Raw genomic sequence first — 18866 nt, forward strand, 5'->3', positions numbered from 1 at the left:
AGAGAATATTCTCACTGGTCACAAAACCAGGCTCTCAGGACATAAAACAAGATGAAAGGAAAACCTATCTGGTTTTTACATAGCAGGCCCACAGCAAAGTTTAAACAGTTTAAACATGGGTCCAGGAACTCACCAGTCTGTGAGGCCATCTGGAAATGTCGCCTAATAGAACCTATGCCTGTGTTCTACCCTGTGGTTTTCTCTCTTAGGACAATGACATAAAAGACTAAAACAGTGGCCATTGCTTGGAGGAAAGGGATCTATAGTAAACAAGGGTACTCTTAAGAGATTTTTACCAGCGTCGCTATACCAAAGGAACTAGTTCACACAAATATTTTCTCCTACTAGTCTGAATTTGGAAAAAAATAAAAGGACTTTCACCACTTTCACTTCCACCAGATCCTATAGGCAGAGATCCTGGTGACTGTCGTGGGAAAAATTCTTATCTTCTCCTGGCCCCTGTCAGAGGTCCCAGGATGTCTCAGCTGTAGCAGTTCTGGGGTGAGCAGTGCCTAGTAAGTGGAGGGCTCCATGTTGGTGCATGAGATCTGCAGGGGAGGAACACTTTTCCCTTCTCCATTCTAGGTTCTTTGGCTGGACTCATAATTAAATTGGTATAAGACAGGTTAACAGGAGAAAAAATGGTTAATTTCCTGCAACCCCAGAGAGTTGAGGCTCCCAGATAGGCAGTTGGGGCTTATATGCCATCCTGAGCTGAGGAGAAGAGGTAAGGCTATGAGACTTCAAAGGGGAGGGCAATAATTCATAGGAAGGTGGGAGAAGCAAATGCTCCATCAACAAATGTTTGCCTTGTCATGTGAATCAGCCTTTGTGGTGTAAAAAGTTATCTCTGGTATTAGCTCTGCTCCTGGTCCACACTCTCTAAATTCTTTTAGACAGTTAAGGGAGAAGTAAAAAGCTCTTCTTGAGGCTGTTGGCCTGATTGTCTTCATCTTAAAATAATCCACATGTCAATGTGGTATATTTTTGGGTCACGTATTCTTCTCCCTCTCACTTTGTAAGGAAAAAATACACAAAATTCTTAGGCATTTTTTGTAGTGCTGAGTACTCAGGGTTCTTGCTGTGGCAATTTTTTTTTCCTTACAAACAAAATAATCTATTGGATGGAAGTCCACATTAGTCTTTTTCCTATCCTTCCATCTCTGAATTTTCATTTAATAATTAATAATACGCTAATTATTCTACTATATATTGAGTGCTTATTATATGCCATATAATAACTTGGTAAACTTAACCTTCTTGAATATATACAATGTTTGCAGTACTATAGTATTCTTTTTCTATGTGGAAGGATTTGGAGGATAAAGTAGGTTAGATATCTTGCCTAAGATCTTATAACTAATTGTAAGAGAGACTTAATTTGACTCAAGCTCTAACTCCAAACCCACTTTTGTTCCCTTGTCTTAAGCTGCCTCTTGATTAAAAAAATACTAGAAGGAACAGTATTTGGGGTTTCTAAAACAACTTGGTATAAATCTGTTTCTGACAGTGTCTGACATCCTCTCTAAGGAGAATAAGGAAACTAAGCCCCCTCTCTGGTACATATTCCACCTCCCAATCAGATGACTGTCACATCAAATCAGGACACACTCTGTTGCTGGTCACTAGTGGCGCATTGTCAGTCCTTACCAAATACCACATCTCGGCAGGCTCAGCTAAATCTGTGTATTAGGAAAAATAACAAAGGAATTAAAGGAGCATCAAAACTTCATCCTCATATCAACATCTTCTGTGATTTCCAGAAGAAAGATTTTGTTGTGCAAAGAAGTCCATCTCATTAAGAAATGGAAGACAAATCTTGTGCCTTTTACTTTTCTTTATGAATCCTCCTCATAAAATATTGATTTTTTTAAAGATGTAAGTTCTTCCCTGCATAAGACCCTTTTTGTCTAGGGCTAACCTTTTTAGTCAAAATTCTGTTGCTTGTGGAATAGCATACCTGATCTTTTGATATCTGTAACTCAAAATTGGTGATAAATGAAGGAGTTAATGGATTGGAAGAAATAACGTGTAAGTAAGATGTAATTAGCATGATTAGGCACTTGATACTGAAACAATGGAATCTATGCATTTAAATTACCTTGTACTTATTTTTAGAGATCTGTAGCTACATTTTTCTTGAAACTGTAAAACAGTTAAAATGGTACAAATGTGAATAGGCAGTTTATAAAAGGGTAAATGAAAACAGTTGATAAACATGCTTTAATATTTAGCTTGGCTGGCAACCAAGAAGTATATGTTAATTAATATTCATTTTACCCATCAATGAACAAGTACCACAGAATGTTTAGTGCTGGTCAGCATGAGGAAAATTGGTAAAGTTCTACAATGTTGGTGGTGATGTCGATTTGCAAAGTCTTTTTGAAAATAAATGTAGCCGCACATCATATGCATTTAATACATATTTGGTACAAAGAGAATGGTGACAGAGTTTCATCAGGGCTTGATTTATCTGTTTATTTAGATTTTCTTGTTCTTTACCTTCATGGGACCGACAGTCTAAAGGAAGGTACATTGGTAGGCATGAATGATGATAGAGTAGTACAAAGTATCATGGAAGGATGCAGAAGAAGAATGTATCCCAGAATTTTTGTTATTCCAGCAGGACTTCACATATGACGTATTAACTGAACAGAGCCTGAGGGATGAGAACAGCCTCTAAGAAAACAGGGAGAAATTAATAATGTAGGCAGAAGGAAAGTCATGGTGCAGATAGATCCCATGTGAAGAGCATTGAATCCCTGGAAGAATTGACCATCCCTGTGGTCAGCCTCCTGGTGGTGACGTGATTAGGTGTGAAGGGAAACAAGCAGATGAAGTCTGGATCAATGGTAGTAATTCAGATAACAGTGGTAATGATTAGATGCAGGGCATTAGGAATAGGGATGAGAAGCAGTTAGTGAATTAGGAAGATATTTAGGAGACAGAACTAGAAGGGCTTAGTGATAAATTGGATGTGGGTGCTGAGCAGGAGAAAAGTAGGTGATGTGCAGCCCTGAGAAACTTGGGGAACCCAGTGACTGCTAAGGTCACCTTTCATATAAAGAACTTAGACCAAAGAACAAATCTGAGGGGCCAAGTATTAAGCTGTGTTTTAGGCATAAGAACTTTGAGGGGTTTGTGGGGACATTTATGTGAATATATCCGTAGGTGTTTTCTTGTACATATTTGAATGTCCAGAGAGAGAAATGGACTGAAGTTACACATTTGAGTCTAATTGGAATATAGATGAGTGGAGCATTATAATATCAATGTAAAATTAAAGTTTGGAAATAACGCTTATATAGTAAGGAAATGGCAAGATCAAAACTGATGTATTTACTCTCAATCATTAAAAATCTGGTTAAAAAATCAGGTTAATGAAAAATGATACCATGACAAAATGAAATAACATCTCACAAATATGCATAGAAAGCCCAAATATTCAATAGACGTCTGATAAAGAAAGATACGGGAATGAAATATAACAAACTATGAATACTGATAGTCTTTGGGAATTGGGTGACAATGGATAACAATGTTTTGGGGAATATATATATTTAGTGATTTTTTTTCTGTAATTTTACATCTCATAATAAGACATACTTTGCAATAGAAAACATACCATAAAATGTTAAAAGACTACGCTTTTTGTGTTTGATTTTACTAGAACATTGTCAAGTTACAGGGTCATCATGAAAGAGATTTTACAAGATTATATTCTGGGTAAAATTTCTCAGTAGATGATAACACAAGACTTAGTTGTAAATGTTGTCTTTTGTATCCTGTCCACATGAAAGCAGCATAGCATAATGGGGAGAATATTATTGTAGATGTCAACAGAGAGATTTCAACTTAAGTTTGCTCCTTGTAGCTCTTTGACAAGTTGTTTCACCTCTGTGGGCCTGAGATAAGATTGGCCCAGATTTTATCTAAGATGAACTACCACTCTGTTTTGCCTGAGTCCAGTGTACATACAAAAAAAAAAGTATCAAACCGTGTTGCAGTCAAATTGGCCCATATTAAAATTTTGAGATCTGTGATTTATGAATCACCATCTGAGTTTTTCAAATGTGACCTGACATGTAATGGAAGTGTGTTTATTTCAAAGGGAATTTAGTGTTTGTTCCTTATGCTTTTGTTTCCCACCTTTTGTTTCTTCTTTTTGTCATAAAAAGATTGAAAGTCTCTGCCGTATTTGTGTGCAGAACATAAAACACGAAGCTCTTCCTGAAAGGTAATTTTCCAAGAATGAAAAATATGAGAATAGTGTTTGATTGTTTGGTTTTCTGTCATTCAACGTTGCATTAAAACAACCATTTTTCCATAACTATGAATGGCCTCACTCTTGAAAACTGTCAGTTACAAATGAAAAGCGATAACACTTTGAAAAGCAAAGCCTTTCCCAAATCCCGCTAGGTTTTCGGAAGAATTTGAAAACTAGTCAGTGATACACATTCATACACAAATGTATCCATTGTTGGGGGGAAAAATTAAGAAACAATTTCTAAGCTTCATCTTATCTACTATTCTCAGTGAAATATTACTACATTTTATAATGAATAAGTTTTAGAAATCTTATAATCTAACCCTTTACATTTTTTCCTAGGGACAGATTTGTTAGTTTTTCCCTGATTTATGAATTTCAATACAATACAAGTTAGACACTATGAAGTAAAATCTGGAAGTTGCCATAGTTTACGGAGCCTTTTATATTCCTTCACAGGAACAAAGAATTGTTTATGTATATATTCACACACCTACAACATATGTGTTTACATATTTATATAGGTATACAATTCTATTTGTGTATACATATATATAATTTTCTTTTTTTAATGTTTATTTTAGAGCTCGTTTAAAAAGTGTAGTGAAAGCAAACAAAAATTTAAATCCCACTAATCTCATCACACATATAGAACCACTGGACCACATTTGGCCTCTTATTTCAGAGTCCCTTTGGAAAAACTCTTATCACGGGAACAAGTGTCTCATGCTGAATCTGATTGTACACTGAGTGTTTCTATTAAGGAATAAGGCCTGCCATCAGGGATACTACAAAACCTCTTGACTTAGACGCAATGTCAGAAGTCTGTTTTTCGTATAGGTCAAGTGAGAACCCAAGTGGTGGTCACTTTAAAAACAGAAACAAAACCTTTCCCTGTGGCCTTGGGAGATAGACTACTTTTGTTGGTGTGGCTGAAAGAATAACTCCATCCCATGGATCAGAGCAAATGTGGTTTCTCCCTCATTCATAGTGTACACAAAGAATTAGTTTAACCTGGCTTCAGGGCCCATGTTGTTAAACCAAGAATGTTCTCTTTCTGTAATTTGGAGGCTACTCTGTGTCTACATCTCAGAAAGCTCTTAGTCAAAGACACATAGAAACAGAGATGTTAGAGCCAATTAGGGCCACTGATTTAGCACAGGTATCAAAGCAAACTCTTCAAAATGTGAGTTCTTTTCTTTTTTAGTTTTTTTTTTAATGTTTATTTATTTTTATTTTTTTAAAGGTTTATTTTATTTATTTTGAGAGAGAGAGTGAGAAGGGGAAGGGCAAAGAGAGAGGGAGAGAATCCCAAGCAGTCTCCATATTGTCAGCACGGAGCCCAACATGGGGCTCAAACTCACGAGCTATGAGGTGAGCTGAAGCTGAGCTGAAGTCAGACACTTAACCAACTGAGCCATCCAGGTGCCCCCAAAATGTAAGTTCTAATGAAGGTATATTTAATTGTCCCTGAGTTTCTAACTTGCATTCCATGGTACATGCCATGACCTCAGTTGGAATGCCTTCTCCCATTTGTTTCCCTGTTTAATTCCTGTGTCCCAACTGTGCTGAAATGTCTTCTTCCTCGCGATGTTTGCCACAGACCCTCCCAAGGCAAGTTGGGCTGCCTTTCCACAGTGCTCCTCTCACATTGTGTGTATACTTCCAATATACTGTTTGCATGTTTGTTGTTGCTCTCTAATTTTTTGTGTCTAATTTAGTGTGTGAGCTCCTTGAGTAAATTAACTGTGTCCTATTCATCTTTGGATCTCCAGAGAACATTGGCTGACCTTAGTAGGCATGGACACATATGTCAACTTAAAAGAAATTAATATATTAAGGTAAACTATGAAAATTTAGGGAGCAGTGAATGTGCTTTTCTAAGCTCTCCAGAAATCTAAAGTTTCTCATTCGAGGGACCAAGAACAGAGAAACTCTCCATGTTTCTTTGTGTTGTAAAGATCGTGTACAATCTTCTACTCTGCAAAATTTAAGATCTGCTCAATGCAATAATATCTTAGACTGACAGTATAGAAGAGTGACACAGGTAAGGTGAACCATGCATATGCAGGGAAATGTAAAACATTGCAATTTTATTAGATGTTGGGAAGAAGGTGGAATAGTTTGAGTTTGAAAAAGAAATCTCTTATTGAGGCCTAGGGAAAGAGTCTGTGTTTCATAAATCGCATTAAATATTTGGTATGTAAAATTCTGGCTTTGCTCTTTCACTCTGTGGGTGCCATGCATCCCCAATCTAATTAAATAACCATATGGAGACAAGCCACATTTCTGTAAATGAAAGCAAAGAACCCCGGCTCCATTTTATTATCTTAGATTATGTAACTTGGTTTCCCTCGTCTGGCTTTCTGCTCCGACTCGCACATTGTGGACCAGTATGTTCACAGACATTGAGTGGAATTTAAAGAGCGATTTCGAAGGTGCCTTCGTTTACATATTGCAGTGACAGGGGCTCTGGAATGCTATGACATCTCCTGTGGTTAATAAGTGCCTGCCTATTAAAAGGAAATGGTTTGGGGATCTGGCCAGCAGAAGATCCATTGTGTTGTCACACTGCTTTGCATGGCAACCAAGTGCCTGGTGTATGGTATACACATTTGCTACATGTTTATTGAATAAATGCTTCGCAGCATGTTTTCATGGGTTTTGACCTAACAGAGTTATGCTACATACATGTGGGTACCAAATAGTAAAAACAGGTTACAACCAGCAGTTCCTATCATGAGGGCTCCAGATGAAAATAATAGTCATCATCATGAAGCTGAAATATGAATATTAGTACAAATATTAGGATACTGAGCTTGGGAATGGAAATCATAGAGATCGTAATTATAAATATATTTCTTTTTTGTAAAAGTTTATTTATTAGAGAGAGGGAGGGAGAGCACTTGGGGGGAGGGGCAGAGGGAGTGAGAAAATCCCAAGCAGGCTCTGGCTGTCAGTGCAGAGCCAGACGCAGTGCTTGATCTCATGAACTGTGAGATCATGACCTGAGCCGAAATCGAGAGTTGGACGCTTAACCAACTGAGCCAGCCAGGCACCCCATAAGTGTCTTCCTTTTGTTTTCTGCTCTTTATCGAGACAATGATGTTAATGGTGGTGGTAGTGGTGGCATATTTTATTTATATAACATTTAGCCATTTACTGTGTACTTTTTATCTATGTTATCTCACTTGTAACATCACAAAACACTAATAAACTTTTTTCACTAATGAATTTTAATCACTCATTTTTTGTTTGTTTTTGACAGAGAGAGGGAGGATATAGGGGAGGGTCAGAGAGAGAATCTTAAGCAGCCTCCACACTCGGTATGAAGCCTGATTCTGGGCTGGATCCCACTACCTTGAGATCATGACCTGAGCCAAAATCAAGAGTCAGATGCTTAATTCACTGAGCCGTCCAGGTGCCTCTAATCACTCATTTTTAATTTTTTTTTAATGTTTGTTTATTTTTGGGAGAGAGAAAGAGACAGTGTGCACAGGGGAGGAGAAGAGAGAGGGAGACACAGAATCTGAAGCAGGCTCCAGGCTCTGAGCTGTCAGCACAGAGCCTGACGTAGGGCTCGAACCCATGGACTGCAAGATCATGACCTGAGCTGAAGTCAGACGCTTAACTGACTGAGCCATCCAGGTGCCCCATCACTCATTTTTATGAATGAGACAAATAGAACCTCATAATTAAGTTCTTCAAGGTCACAGAGGTACCTCAAAGTCAGATTATTTGATTCTAAACTTCCTCGCTTTTGCCAGATGTATCCTTTGTTTTATGGTAGGTTTATTGGGTGGACATTGAAACAAATATGAATGTTTTGTACCAGGGAGAATATAGGCATACTTTGAAGCTAGAAGAGGGAAAAAAAAAATGAAGTGCATTGCAAATTACTCTTGGAAAAAAAATGAAAATAATTTAGAATTTCTCAAGGCCCATTAAAGCTCAGCTTCATTTATACTCTAACGCCGTGCAATGCCGTGCTGATAGTCCAGGGTCTTATGAATCCCACTTTGGAATGACTTTGGCCTCCAGTATGCCCAGTCCTGTCACAGATTGAAAGATCAACCAGTGGACTGTTGGCCGTTTTGTAGGGTTAAACATGATAGAATGGCAATCCCCTGACCCCAGTCTCTTTTTCTTTCTGAGGTTCACTGTCTCCTTTTATACTCCTTGTTATTTTGAGTTTTAGTGGTTAAATATTCCTGCTTAGAGATGAAACTTTTTCCAGATGACACATTGAAAAAGCTTTCTCATTACTTTATTCTCTAGCACTTACTCTTTGCCTTCTTTGTTTTCTGAGCTTAGTGAGGATGGCTAGTCATTTGATTTTAATTAGTTAAGCACTCACTGTGCTGTCCTCTCAAAAATATTTTTCTTGGGGCACCTGGGTGGCTCAGTTGGTTAAGTGTCCAGCTTCGGCTCAGGTCATGATCTCATGGTTCATGAGTTCAAGCCCCACATCAGGCTCTGTGCTGGTCATGTAGAGCCTGCTTCTCATTCTCTTTCTCTGTTCCTACCCTGCTCATGCTCTCTGTCTCTGTCTCTCTCTCTCTCTCTCTCAAAAATATATAAAAATTAAATAAAAATATTTCTTTTCTCAAGACCCCCTCTAGACTGTGTCCATAATATACCCTTTCTGACCTGGAATCACAGTCCTGCTAACAGGATAACTGTGAGTGATCTTTAAGATGTATATTATACTTAATGCAAGCTGTGAGTTAACACACAGGTAATATTTTATATCTACTCTTGGTTTTACCAACTGCATGCTACTGCCATAAGGCACTCACTCAACGTATCAGACTAGAATGAAGTTGTGAGGTGATTGGAGTACAAGAACTGAGTTAAAATGTGGAGCCCCATTTACCAGCTGTATGACCTTAGATGAGGCACATAATTGAAGGATTTTTGCAAATGCAAAACCGGATACTTACCATCCCACCACAGAGTTTGTATGAAGCTTAAGTGACCTAATCCATGAAGAAGGCATATCACAATTATCTGCAATCATTCAGTAAATGGCAGCTCTTACTTTTGCTCTCTGCTATCCTAGTTCCCATGTTTTTTAGCTCTCCAAAATTCTTTTTAAGTTTATGTATTTATTTTGAGAGAGAGCACAAGCAGGGAAGGGGCAGAGAGAGAGCAAAAGAGAGAATCCCAAGCAGGCTCCAAGCTGTCTGTGCAGAGCCTGATGAGGGGTTCAATGTCACAAACGCAGAGATTGTGACATGAGCCTAAATCAGGGGTTGGAACTTAACCCATTGAGCCATGCAGACGCTCCTGTCCCAAATTCTTTAACACTGAGAGTGTTGGATTTCAATAAAGTGAAGCTTGGAGCTCTGGCTTTGTTTAAAAAGGAAGATCTTGGGGCACCTGGGTGGCTCAGTTGGTTAAGCGACCGACTTTGGCTCAGGTCATGATCTCACAGTTTGTGAGTTCGAGCCCCACGTTGGGTTCTGTGCTGACAGCTCAGAGCCTGGAGCCTACTTCAGATTCTATGTCTCCCCCTCTTTCTCCCCCTCCCCTGCTCATGCTCTGTGTCTCTCTGTCTCTGAATAATAATTGTTAAAAAAATAATTAAAAAATAATTAAAAATAAGTAAATTTTAAAAAGGAAGATCTCATTGTAGCAATGAAGATTATTTTCTGCAAAAACAAGAAAATCTTACTATTAGTAGCTTAAATAAGTAAATATTTTTAAAAAATTTTCTGGAGGTGGATGCCTCATGGTGTTATTTCCGCCTGTATGTTGTCGGAGCTGGTGGTAGCTCTGTGCTCCTCTGGGATTTTTTTTCCTCTTGATCTTCCCTAGTTAAGGCAGGGACAAAAGGGAGAAGGGACAGTACCCACCATACCCATTTCTTTTATTAGGAAAATAAAAGCTTTCTCAGATATTTTTCTGTTTATGACTCATTTGCTAGATGGTTGTTACATTACCATTCCTACCTGCAAAGAAGTAAACTGAGTTTATGATTTCTCTAACCTCTACTGTAAAAGCAGTATGGGAAAAGGCAGTTAACTGGGTCATATGGTCACCAGCATTTGTCACACCAGGTTTGAAACATTTCTCTGAATTAGAAAGCAGTGGCAGATGTATTGAGATTATAAGAACATTTACCCTGGAGCCCAAAAGTATTCATGCAGTCTTCTGTAAAACCATTTATTAAAATAAGTTGCTGCCTCCCACCCCCTTCAAAGAACAGGTGCTGTCAGCAACTTCCAAGTGCCTGAAAAGTGCCCACTTCACCTCCTTTTTTCCCCATCCCTTTTCATCAACCCTTTGGCTTGATGAATCCCCTGAGAATTTCCTGAGCAATTTAGTTCTAAGCCACTAGGTGGGGTTGAGCATGGCAGGTCTCTCCAGTGCAAGAAGGAGGTAGATGACCCTCAGCCTTGTGGGGTAAGGAAGTGGTATCTTCCTGGAGGTAAGCCTGCTGGGAAAATCCAGCTTTCTAGCATCACAGAAGCCATCTGAAGAGCAGGAATTTGATCCTGAGCCCAGTGAGGAACTTGGAGGAGGGAAGTGGAGCTTGGGAACAGTGTTAGGTAAACACCACTCCCAACACTTCACTATAGAAAACTAAATCAATCAATCACAGTTATTTCATTTCTTTGTTGGAAGGATACAAATAAATGGTGATACATATGCAAATATACCTGTGATCTCACCTTCCCACTGCCACCCCTTTTCTCTTTGTTTCTTGTTTTCATGGATCCTGGCCCTTTTCCTATGCATACATGACTTTGACATGGCTTCAATAATAATTAAGATGTAATGTTATAGTCTGCCTTTTTTGTTTTTTTCCCCTTGTCTGAACATTAAGATTGATTGATTCTTAATGGAGATAGCCAGGACACTTACCTACCTACTTTTCTATTCCACTCTTCTGCTTTGTTTCACATAAAAGCCGAACTTGTTACTTTATTTAAAGGGTATTTATTAAAATAGCGGGAGGGTAGCCTAATTGCACTCAGATCTCTGTTTTGTGAATTGGATGGTGTGAGCTTGATGTATTTTGTGATCTAGTGCCTTTGTCATTTTATTTATTCTGAATAAAGGTGGCCTTTCTATTTATTTAGAGACAGTTATTTATGATGCTCCCTGCCCCCGTTTTAGGAGTTACTTTGGAAATTCGTGCATTGTTACTAGTTAAGTTAAAACGCATCATTCAAAATGTATGCCGGTGGCTATTCATTCAGGCTCCCACCACAAGGTTTGGGTATTCCTTATCAGGTGACCCTTTTCTGCAGCAATGAATTACTTTGGACAGAACGCAAGGCCCTGGTGGGAGTGGAACCTGTTTGATGTCCATATAAAATCTCTTAATATCTTTGTCATTTCCTCTAATGCATGGATTTACAAAAGCCTGAGGGGACTTAGTATTTATTGAAGATGGAAATTGGCATGAGCAGTCAGTAACGAAATGAATTAATATATGATCTATTTTATGAAGCCTATTGAAAATATAATTTAAAACTTTAAGAAGAAAAAAAAATATACCTCTCAGATTCTGTCCTGACCCTTCTTATTCCATATGGCCTAGACACATTTTATTTTCTGAGTGAGTTCATTGTACTTTTAAGACATAAACTGTTTGTTCTCTTGCTATCTAGGGTACATGCTTTATGATGAATTTTTGAGACTTCCACTTACTTACACATGAGCTGGCTTTTCTATTGCAAATACATTTGGAAGGTCATAGTATCCGAAACTCTTTGGTATGTGAGGTTTTTTGCCCTTAAGTTGATGTATTTAGTGGGAAAAAATAATTTGGAGAATCAAACTCTTGTTTTCATTCATCATGGTGGCGCACATGGTGTTTGTTCCCCCTGGCAAGACATATTTTTCACAACTTGGTGTCTTTTGTTTTCTTCTTCACACAGAAATATAATTATAGACAGTAACACCTCTTATGTCCTAGCCCCTTACCCTTTATTTGCATTTGAGAATGCCCTCTAAAACTTAAAGTCTTACCCCCCTAATATTGTGGCTTCTGTTTACCTTTGACAGTGCATACTGATGTAGGTTGTTGACTTGAGTGCAAATAGTAAGAGGGCTGTTTGTTGTCCTGAATTACACTGAAGGTGCACAGAGAGCCAGGTTAGGTCCCTGGACGCACCCTACCTCCTAGGCTCCCTCCTGATGAACTGGATTATTCTCCCAGTGCTTTTTCTAGGTCCCTTTTTCCAGCTTCATCCTGGAGACTGGTTTGCTCTGAATGTGAATAACCTTTTCCAGGGCACAGTTGATCTGGGTACTGAAATTCTTGCTTTCTTCATCCTTTCCTTGGAATGGCCATTGAAGGCACACTTGTTCCCCCTGGTCATTTCCACAGTGCTCACTGTTCAGATCTTGCTTTCGTTGACTTTGTGCTAGTTTCCTGGGACTTAAGTCCTTGAGAAGTGTAGTGAAGAGGGAGTGAATCAAAATCTTGGCTTCTGTTTTTTTTTCCTTTTTATTTTGCTTCTCTCATCAGTTCCCTAAATTTAGGGGAGAGTCATGTCCATTTTTTATCTTTGAAAAAATGTAATTATGGGTCCAAAAGTAAAAGCTTATGGCTGTTTTAGTGATTTGTTTAGTTCATAGCCTTGAAAGTGAGATTCACAGTATATGGAGGGGGGTGTTGAGGGCAGAGAATTTTTTAGCCATGGGCAAGCAGGACAAAAGTACATTCCTTTTAGAATGTTCAGTAAATTGGTGAGGTTTTGGAGAAAACCCTAAGATAGAATGCCAGCCAATCTCCAGTTTTATACGTAGAGAAAGCATTTGTTTTTTGTTTGTTTTTAACATGTCTTATGACTGAGTACCCTCCGACAACATCGTCATTATCCACACTCATTTATAGGAGAACAAAAGCTATTTCCACCATCATCTCGAAGTTTTGAGGCAGCTTGGGACCGGTGTTGAGGTAACCACTCACCAGACTGGATGTTCAGAATCAGTCTCTCACCCCACAGATACTTGACTCTGTTCTTTCAGCAAAGACCTGCAGACTCACAACTGTGTTTTGAGGGAGTCTCCTATTCCTTATTTTCATTTGTCCCGTGACCCTGAGGGTGTGTCCGGATAATGGTACCATGTTATATAGTTCAGCCTCTAGATGAGAAGTCATCTGCACGGGCCTTACGAGCATATTGTATTCATATGATGCAGTGTTTTTCTGGACAGATTCTTAGAGCCGGTGTGGGCTGTGCTTTGCATCCTGATGTGTGTGCTGTCAGTATGGGCAGCGTTCTAACGGCCTCTTCAATTTCGCAGGAGCTGACAACGGCGAAACCCTCCCCGAGTCCATCCCCTCAGCTCCTGGGACACTGCCTCATTTCATAGAGGAGCCAGATGATGCTTATATCATCAAGAGCAACCCCATTGCACTGAGGTGCAAAGCGAGACCAGCCATGCAAATATTCTTCAAATGCAATGGCGAGTGGGTCCATCAAAATGAGCACGTCTCTGAGGAGAGTCTGGATGAGAGTTCAGGTAAGAATGGGAAGCAATGGGAGCAGATCCTCACGTTGTTACATTGCTGGGGAAAAGTGTGAAAGGCACCCACCAGTTCTTTATTTGAATGAGGTCATATTAACATCATCCAGGAATATAAGATAAAGTGCAATCGTGTGTTTAAATGACTCCACAGCTCCTTGGCTAGTCTACTCCTCTGTGGTACATGGGCATCTTTTTATCCTGCTCTATATAACTTTAACACCCAGTTTGGGACAGAAGTGAATATTCTCACTGGAAATAAAGCCAACCAGTCACTGCTTTCATTGTCTTAATTCTAAATATTTTTGGAGGCAGATCTACTGAACACGTTTTTAAACAGCGTAATTTTAGTTGCTCTGATCTTCCCCCCTAGATATTATTCTTGGGTACTTCATTCTCCATGGTTGGTGGTTTCTGGGCCTTCTTTAGGTTCTTTTGGTAACTGGTAGAGTCCACATTTGATTACCAGATTTGAATGGGATCTCCAGTATGAGAGAATTTAGGGACCTTCTTTATTAATTTGGCTAATATGGCTGATGAGTGGTGATAAGAATAATGATTACCAGCTGGTGTTTACTGAGCACTTACTGTGTACCAGGTCTCATGTAAACATTTGACACACATTATCTCACTGTCATCACAACAGCCATCAGGGGTAAATCACACCATCATTACCTTCTTATAGATAAGGAAACTGAGACTCAAAGACATTAGGTAAACTACTGTAGGCTTGTGCTAGAACTGAAAGCAAAATCATTGGACTTAAAAGTTCCAAAATTTGTAAATTGTTAAATTTTAGTGTATAACAGAAACTGTATATGCTTTTGAATTTTGGCTGCTCGGACTACCTGAAAATGTAGCCTCACCCTAAATTCAAACTGCTCTCACCCTAAGTTACTGACTTTGTTAATCCTGAGTCACTCTCTAGATGACAGATTTTGAATAAGTCAAATAGCCTGAGTATAATTAGGAAGTTGCAAGTCAGCTTAATTTATTAACTATATACCACTGCTCTTCTATATGCTAATGGCCTTTCAGAGTGTTCAAAGAAGGCTAAGATACAAACACTAATCTCTGAGGCTTGATTCCTCCTGATAAGTGGAAGTCCATTATGCCCATAAGTGCACTTATCCTATGGAGGATTAAAAAAAAGATTATGCCTAATTAGGATTATCAGGAAAGGTGTGGAAGCATTCACATTTGAAAGGGACATTGATGACTAGGTAACTTAATTAGGTGTAATAGATGCTACACTAAATGGGAGAGAGAAGGGTCTCAGTAGCCTGGAGGTCAACATTAGTAAATGAAAGAAAGCTTAGTATCTTTTCAGCTGGAAGTTTGATCTGGTTGAGATAGAATATTGGTGTGGAATAGCAGCTGATGGCTGGCAAACTTCATTCATTAGAGGGCTCAAAAGACCTCAAATATGAAGTGAAGAGTACCTTACTTTTATGAGTATCTTGGTGGTGGTGGGGATTGATTATATTGACGTTTGAGAACGCGATGGCTGGAGCTCTGCTTTGTGAAATGAGCCTGCACAGGTGTTTGGAATGGTAAGAAGCAAGAATGGATGAGTCAGGAGACTTGGATATTTCAGTTGGGGGAAAGAAAGGTCTGCTTCGAGTGGTGGCCACAGAACTAAGAACTGGACTTCTGATGTGAGAAGCACTTTAACAAATCAGACTTAATAGCTGACTGACGGGGGTGTCTGGGTAGCTGGCTCAGTTTGTTAAGTGTCGGATTCTGGGTTCTAGGTCAGGTCATGATCTCTTGGTTTGTGGGTTCGAGCCCCTGAGAGCATGGAGCCTGCCTGGGATTTTCTCTTCTCTATCTCTCTCTGTTTCTCTCTCTCTCTCTCTCTCTCTCTCTCTCTCTCTCTCTCTCTCCCCCCCCCCCCTGCTGCCCCACGTCTCTCTCTCTCAAAACAAATAAATAAATTTAAAAAAATAGCTAACTGATGGAATCAATGAAGAAGATGGAATATTAATCTCAAAAGCAGAAGGGGGGTGGGTGCTATTGCTGTGAGTGATTACATTAGCAAGGAGAAAAGGCTGAGATCATTGGACAAGCTGAATTTGAAATACTTAGGAGAGATCATTAAGAGCTGTAGATCTGGAGCTTGTAGAGTTCAGAGCTAGAACAGTAGACGTGGTGGTCATCCAGAAATAACGAAGCCATGGAAATGAGTTGTCCACAGGCAGTAAGGAATATGAAAATGAAATGGATCCAGAGAGTGACTTCCTTAGGAGTCAGGAAGAGGAGTATCAACAGGTAACAAACAAGCAACCAGATTACACTCTGTTCCAAAGCAAGAAGTGAAACTTAGTTCCAAAAGATCTTCAGGTAATACTTTGTTGCTGCCTGGGGATCAATAAAGAAGACAGAGAACTAAACGTTGTGTGTGTGTGTGTGTGTGTGTGTGTGTGTGTGTGTGTGTGTACACACACACAGACGCACATGTATATATACACACACACGTATATATACACACATATATATACACATATACACACACATACGTATATATATGTTAAACCTTATAGAATTCTGAACTCATTTGGGACTGCAGTATAAATGCATAACTTCAAAAGGTAGAGAAACACCTAACACTTTATCACAATTTCCTCTTGTAGTTTGCAACCAATATGAGGAAGGAAAAAAAAAAATGGGTCTGCTTTAGAGATGTTGTTCTTCTGACCAAAAGCATGCTTGGAATTCTGGAATCTAGATCTGAGAGCTGGAAGGGACCTTAGTAATAACCTAGCAGCCCTGTTTTACAAAATACAAATCTTTAGTTCCAAGAGCTACAACCAGTTGATGGCATAGCTGTTTCTAGAACCCAGATCTCCTGGTTTCTACTTCAGATATATTTCCTCCACACTATAAGCCATCTTTACATACAGATTCCTGTGCTTTCCTTCCTAATAAGAATTTTCACAAATTCCCTTACTGACATAAGGATGGCTTTTAGCCCATGGCTCATCATTTTCCATCGTGAAGCTTTTTCATATTTCCATTTCCCAAGTTTATAATCCCATAGTTATTCCTTTGGGATTTCTTTATCCTTCATCATTTCTGCCATCTCTGTGAGAGCCAATCCTTTTTCCTATGTCATGTTTCTGGTAGACAAGAGTTTATAGCATCTGAAGATACAGAGAAATTTCTAGGATTGCAAATATATAGTATCTTTCTTCAAATGATTTAACATAATTCAGGCAAAAGAGGAAGACAGAGCCAACCTCAGTGTCAGCAAAATGTCTGCATTTGTGCCCCCAGGATTGGGATCTTAGATACTCCATGCATTGGGAGAGACTGAGTCATGAGCAGAGCAGCCCCATTTATCTTGGTGTGTACACTTGAAAGGAAGATTCTGAAATCTGGGAGAGGGCAACAAAGGGAAGAGCATTTGCCATGTGAGCAAAAGCCTGTAAAACAATGGGAGAATGTGAAAGGCTTATATATCTTATATTCAATTAGTCCAACTGGAAAGGACTCAAATACCAGTGGCTCAATGAGGCTGTGTTTTATTGTCCGATGTTTCTGGCCTAGATTCTGTCCAGTAATGAACTCACAATAGCAGAATCCCATTGGGTAAACTGCTCCAAATGAAAGATGGGAAGAACATTGAAAATGGCCAGGTATTTTTTTTATACCAGTCCTAGAAAATCCTATATCCATTCTCATTGGAAGACCTCTTGGTAAGTATTGCAAGCCAATTTAACACTGCACCCTCTTGTAATTTCACAACATTCTGTTTTGTTATTGCTTCCCCCTTTTAATTCCCCTAGCATTGCTAGGCAACTCCATGTCTTGCAAATAGCAGCGTTGATTACATTCTCTGTTTCCATGTAAAAGTCTCTTCTCTCCACTTAAAGAAAAAAAGAAAAAAAAAAGACCAATAAAAATTCACGAATTTCAAAGGAACTGGGAAGAACAAAAAAAAAAAATCATAAATGACAAAACCTGAAGAGATTATATACCAATTTTTTGTTGAGAAAGAATTTAAATTTTAACAGCTACCTTTTTGGAAAGAATTTAATAAGTACAACCTTTTCTTCCAAGTCATTTTGATTGAATCAATAGGAAAAAAAAAAATGTCTCTCCCTAAACAGTTTTCTTCTGTGTAGTTAATGAAAATCGCTGTCTACTGCACACTGCAATTATGTTTCCTAAGCTCTGTATTAATAGAAGAATAGTGGAAATCGGAGCAAGATGAGTGCAGATGGTGTATGCCGAGCCAATACATAAGTGCAATTAAGGTTGGAAGCAAAATGGCCTCAGGTATTGAAAAATAGATACATTACTTCCCTTGGGTTCTTCAGTGTGGAGCTCCAGCACAGGGCTTGACTACCTTTACAGACTTAATGGCTTTTGATTGGGTCTGTAAGACAATTCCTGCTGGTCCAGGAGGAGGGAAGGACGCCAAGAGGACAAGGAAGTAGGACCACATTTGAGCAGAGGTAGAGAATTGTTCATGTTCTTTTAAGAAGTCAGAAGTAACTGCTTATCTATCGTTGGCCAACATAGTCTCCATCTGAACGCTCCCAGAGAACCTGGATATTCTCTACTTAATATTTTCTTTCTTCAAAGTCCTACTGGGAAATGCATAAGACCGGGAGTGTTTGGAGTAGACACAGAATCTTTTGTATTTTCCAAATTGGAAGCAATAAGTCCTTTCAGTTGTTAAAGGCTGCAAACTGCCTTTGGTCTTTCTGGTAATTTGGCCCCGTCATCTAAGAGTTCAAATAAGAAGAAAAAGGATTGTGTGTTTTCACACAATTTAGCTCAGAAAACCCAGAGCTAGAGTTCTTTCCTGCAAAAGGCACAATTTATTTGACATGAGTTACTGTGTTTGCACAGACATGGCCATACCTCTTAGTAATGTACACTTTCAGTTCTCTGCACAAGCCAAGGGGTCCTCTTTTGTTTTGCCTCATTTCATTTGGAAATATGAGAACTCTTCTTCCTTGTGATTTTCCTCTGTTAACATCTGGAGTTGAGAGGTAATCCCTACCTAGGAATCACGCCCCTGAGAAATGGCCAGAGTGCTCAGTAACAGAGAAATTAAGAGATTTAATGTAGTAAACAGGCAGACACACGCACACACACA

At 39.0% G+C, this 18866-nt stretch overlaps 1 protein-coding gene across 9 annotated transcripts in view; it reads left to right on the forward strand.

Annotated features, from left to right (window-relative positions):
• The window catches only part of UNC5D (unc-5 netrin receptor D), a 554978-nt gene that overhangs the window by 302938 nt on the left and 233174 nt on the right, over nt 1-18866 (forward strand). For all 9 annotated transcript variants that reach the window (XM_060653615.3, XM_060653618.3, XM_060653617.3 and 6 more), the window contains exon 2: nt 13535-13753. In XM_060653615.3, coding sequence (XP_060509598.1) covers nt 13535-13753 — 219 coding nt within the window. The remainder of the gene's footprint in view (nt 1-13534; nt 13754-18866) is intronic.

The sequence above is a fragment of the Panthera onca genome, chromosome B1 (assembly GCF_046562875.1).
Source record: "Panthera onca isolate mPanOnc1 chromosome B1, mPanOnc1 haplotype 2, whole genome shotgun sequence".
NCBI classification, from domain to species: Eukaryota; Metazoa; Chordata; class Mammalia; order Carnivora; family Felidae; genus Panthera; species Panthera onca.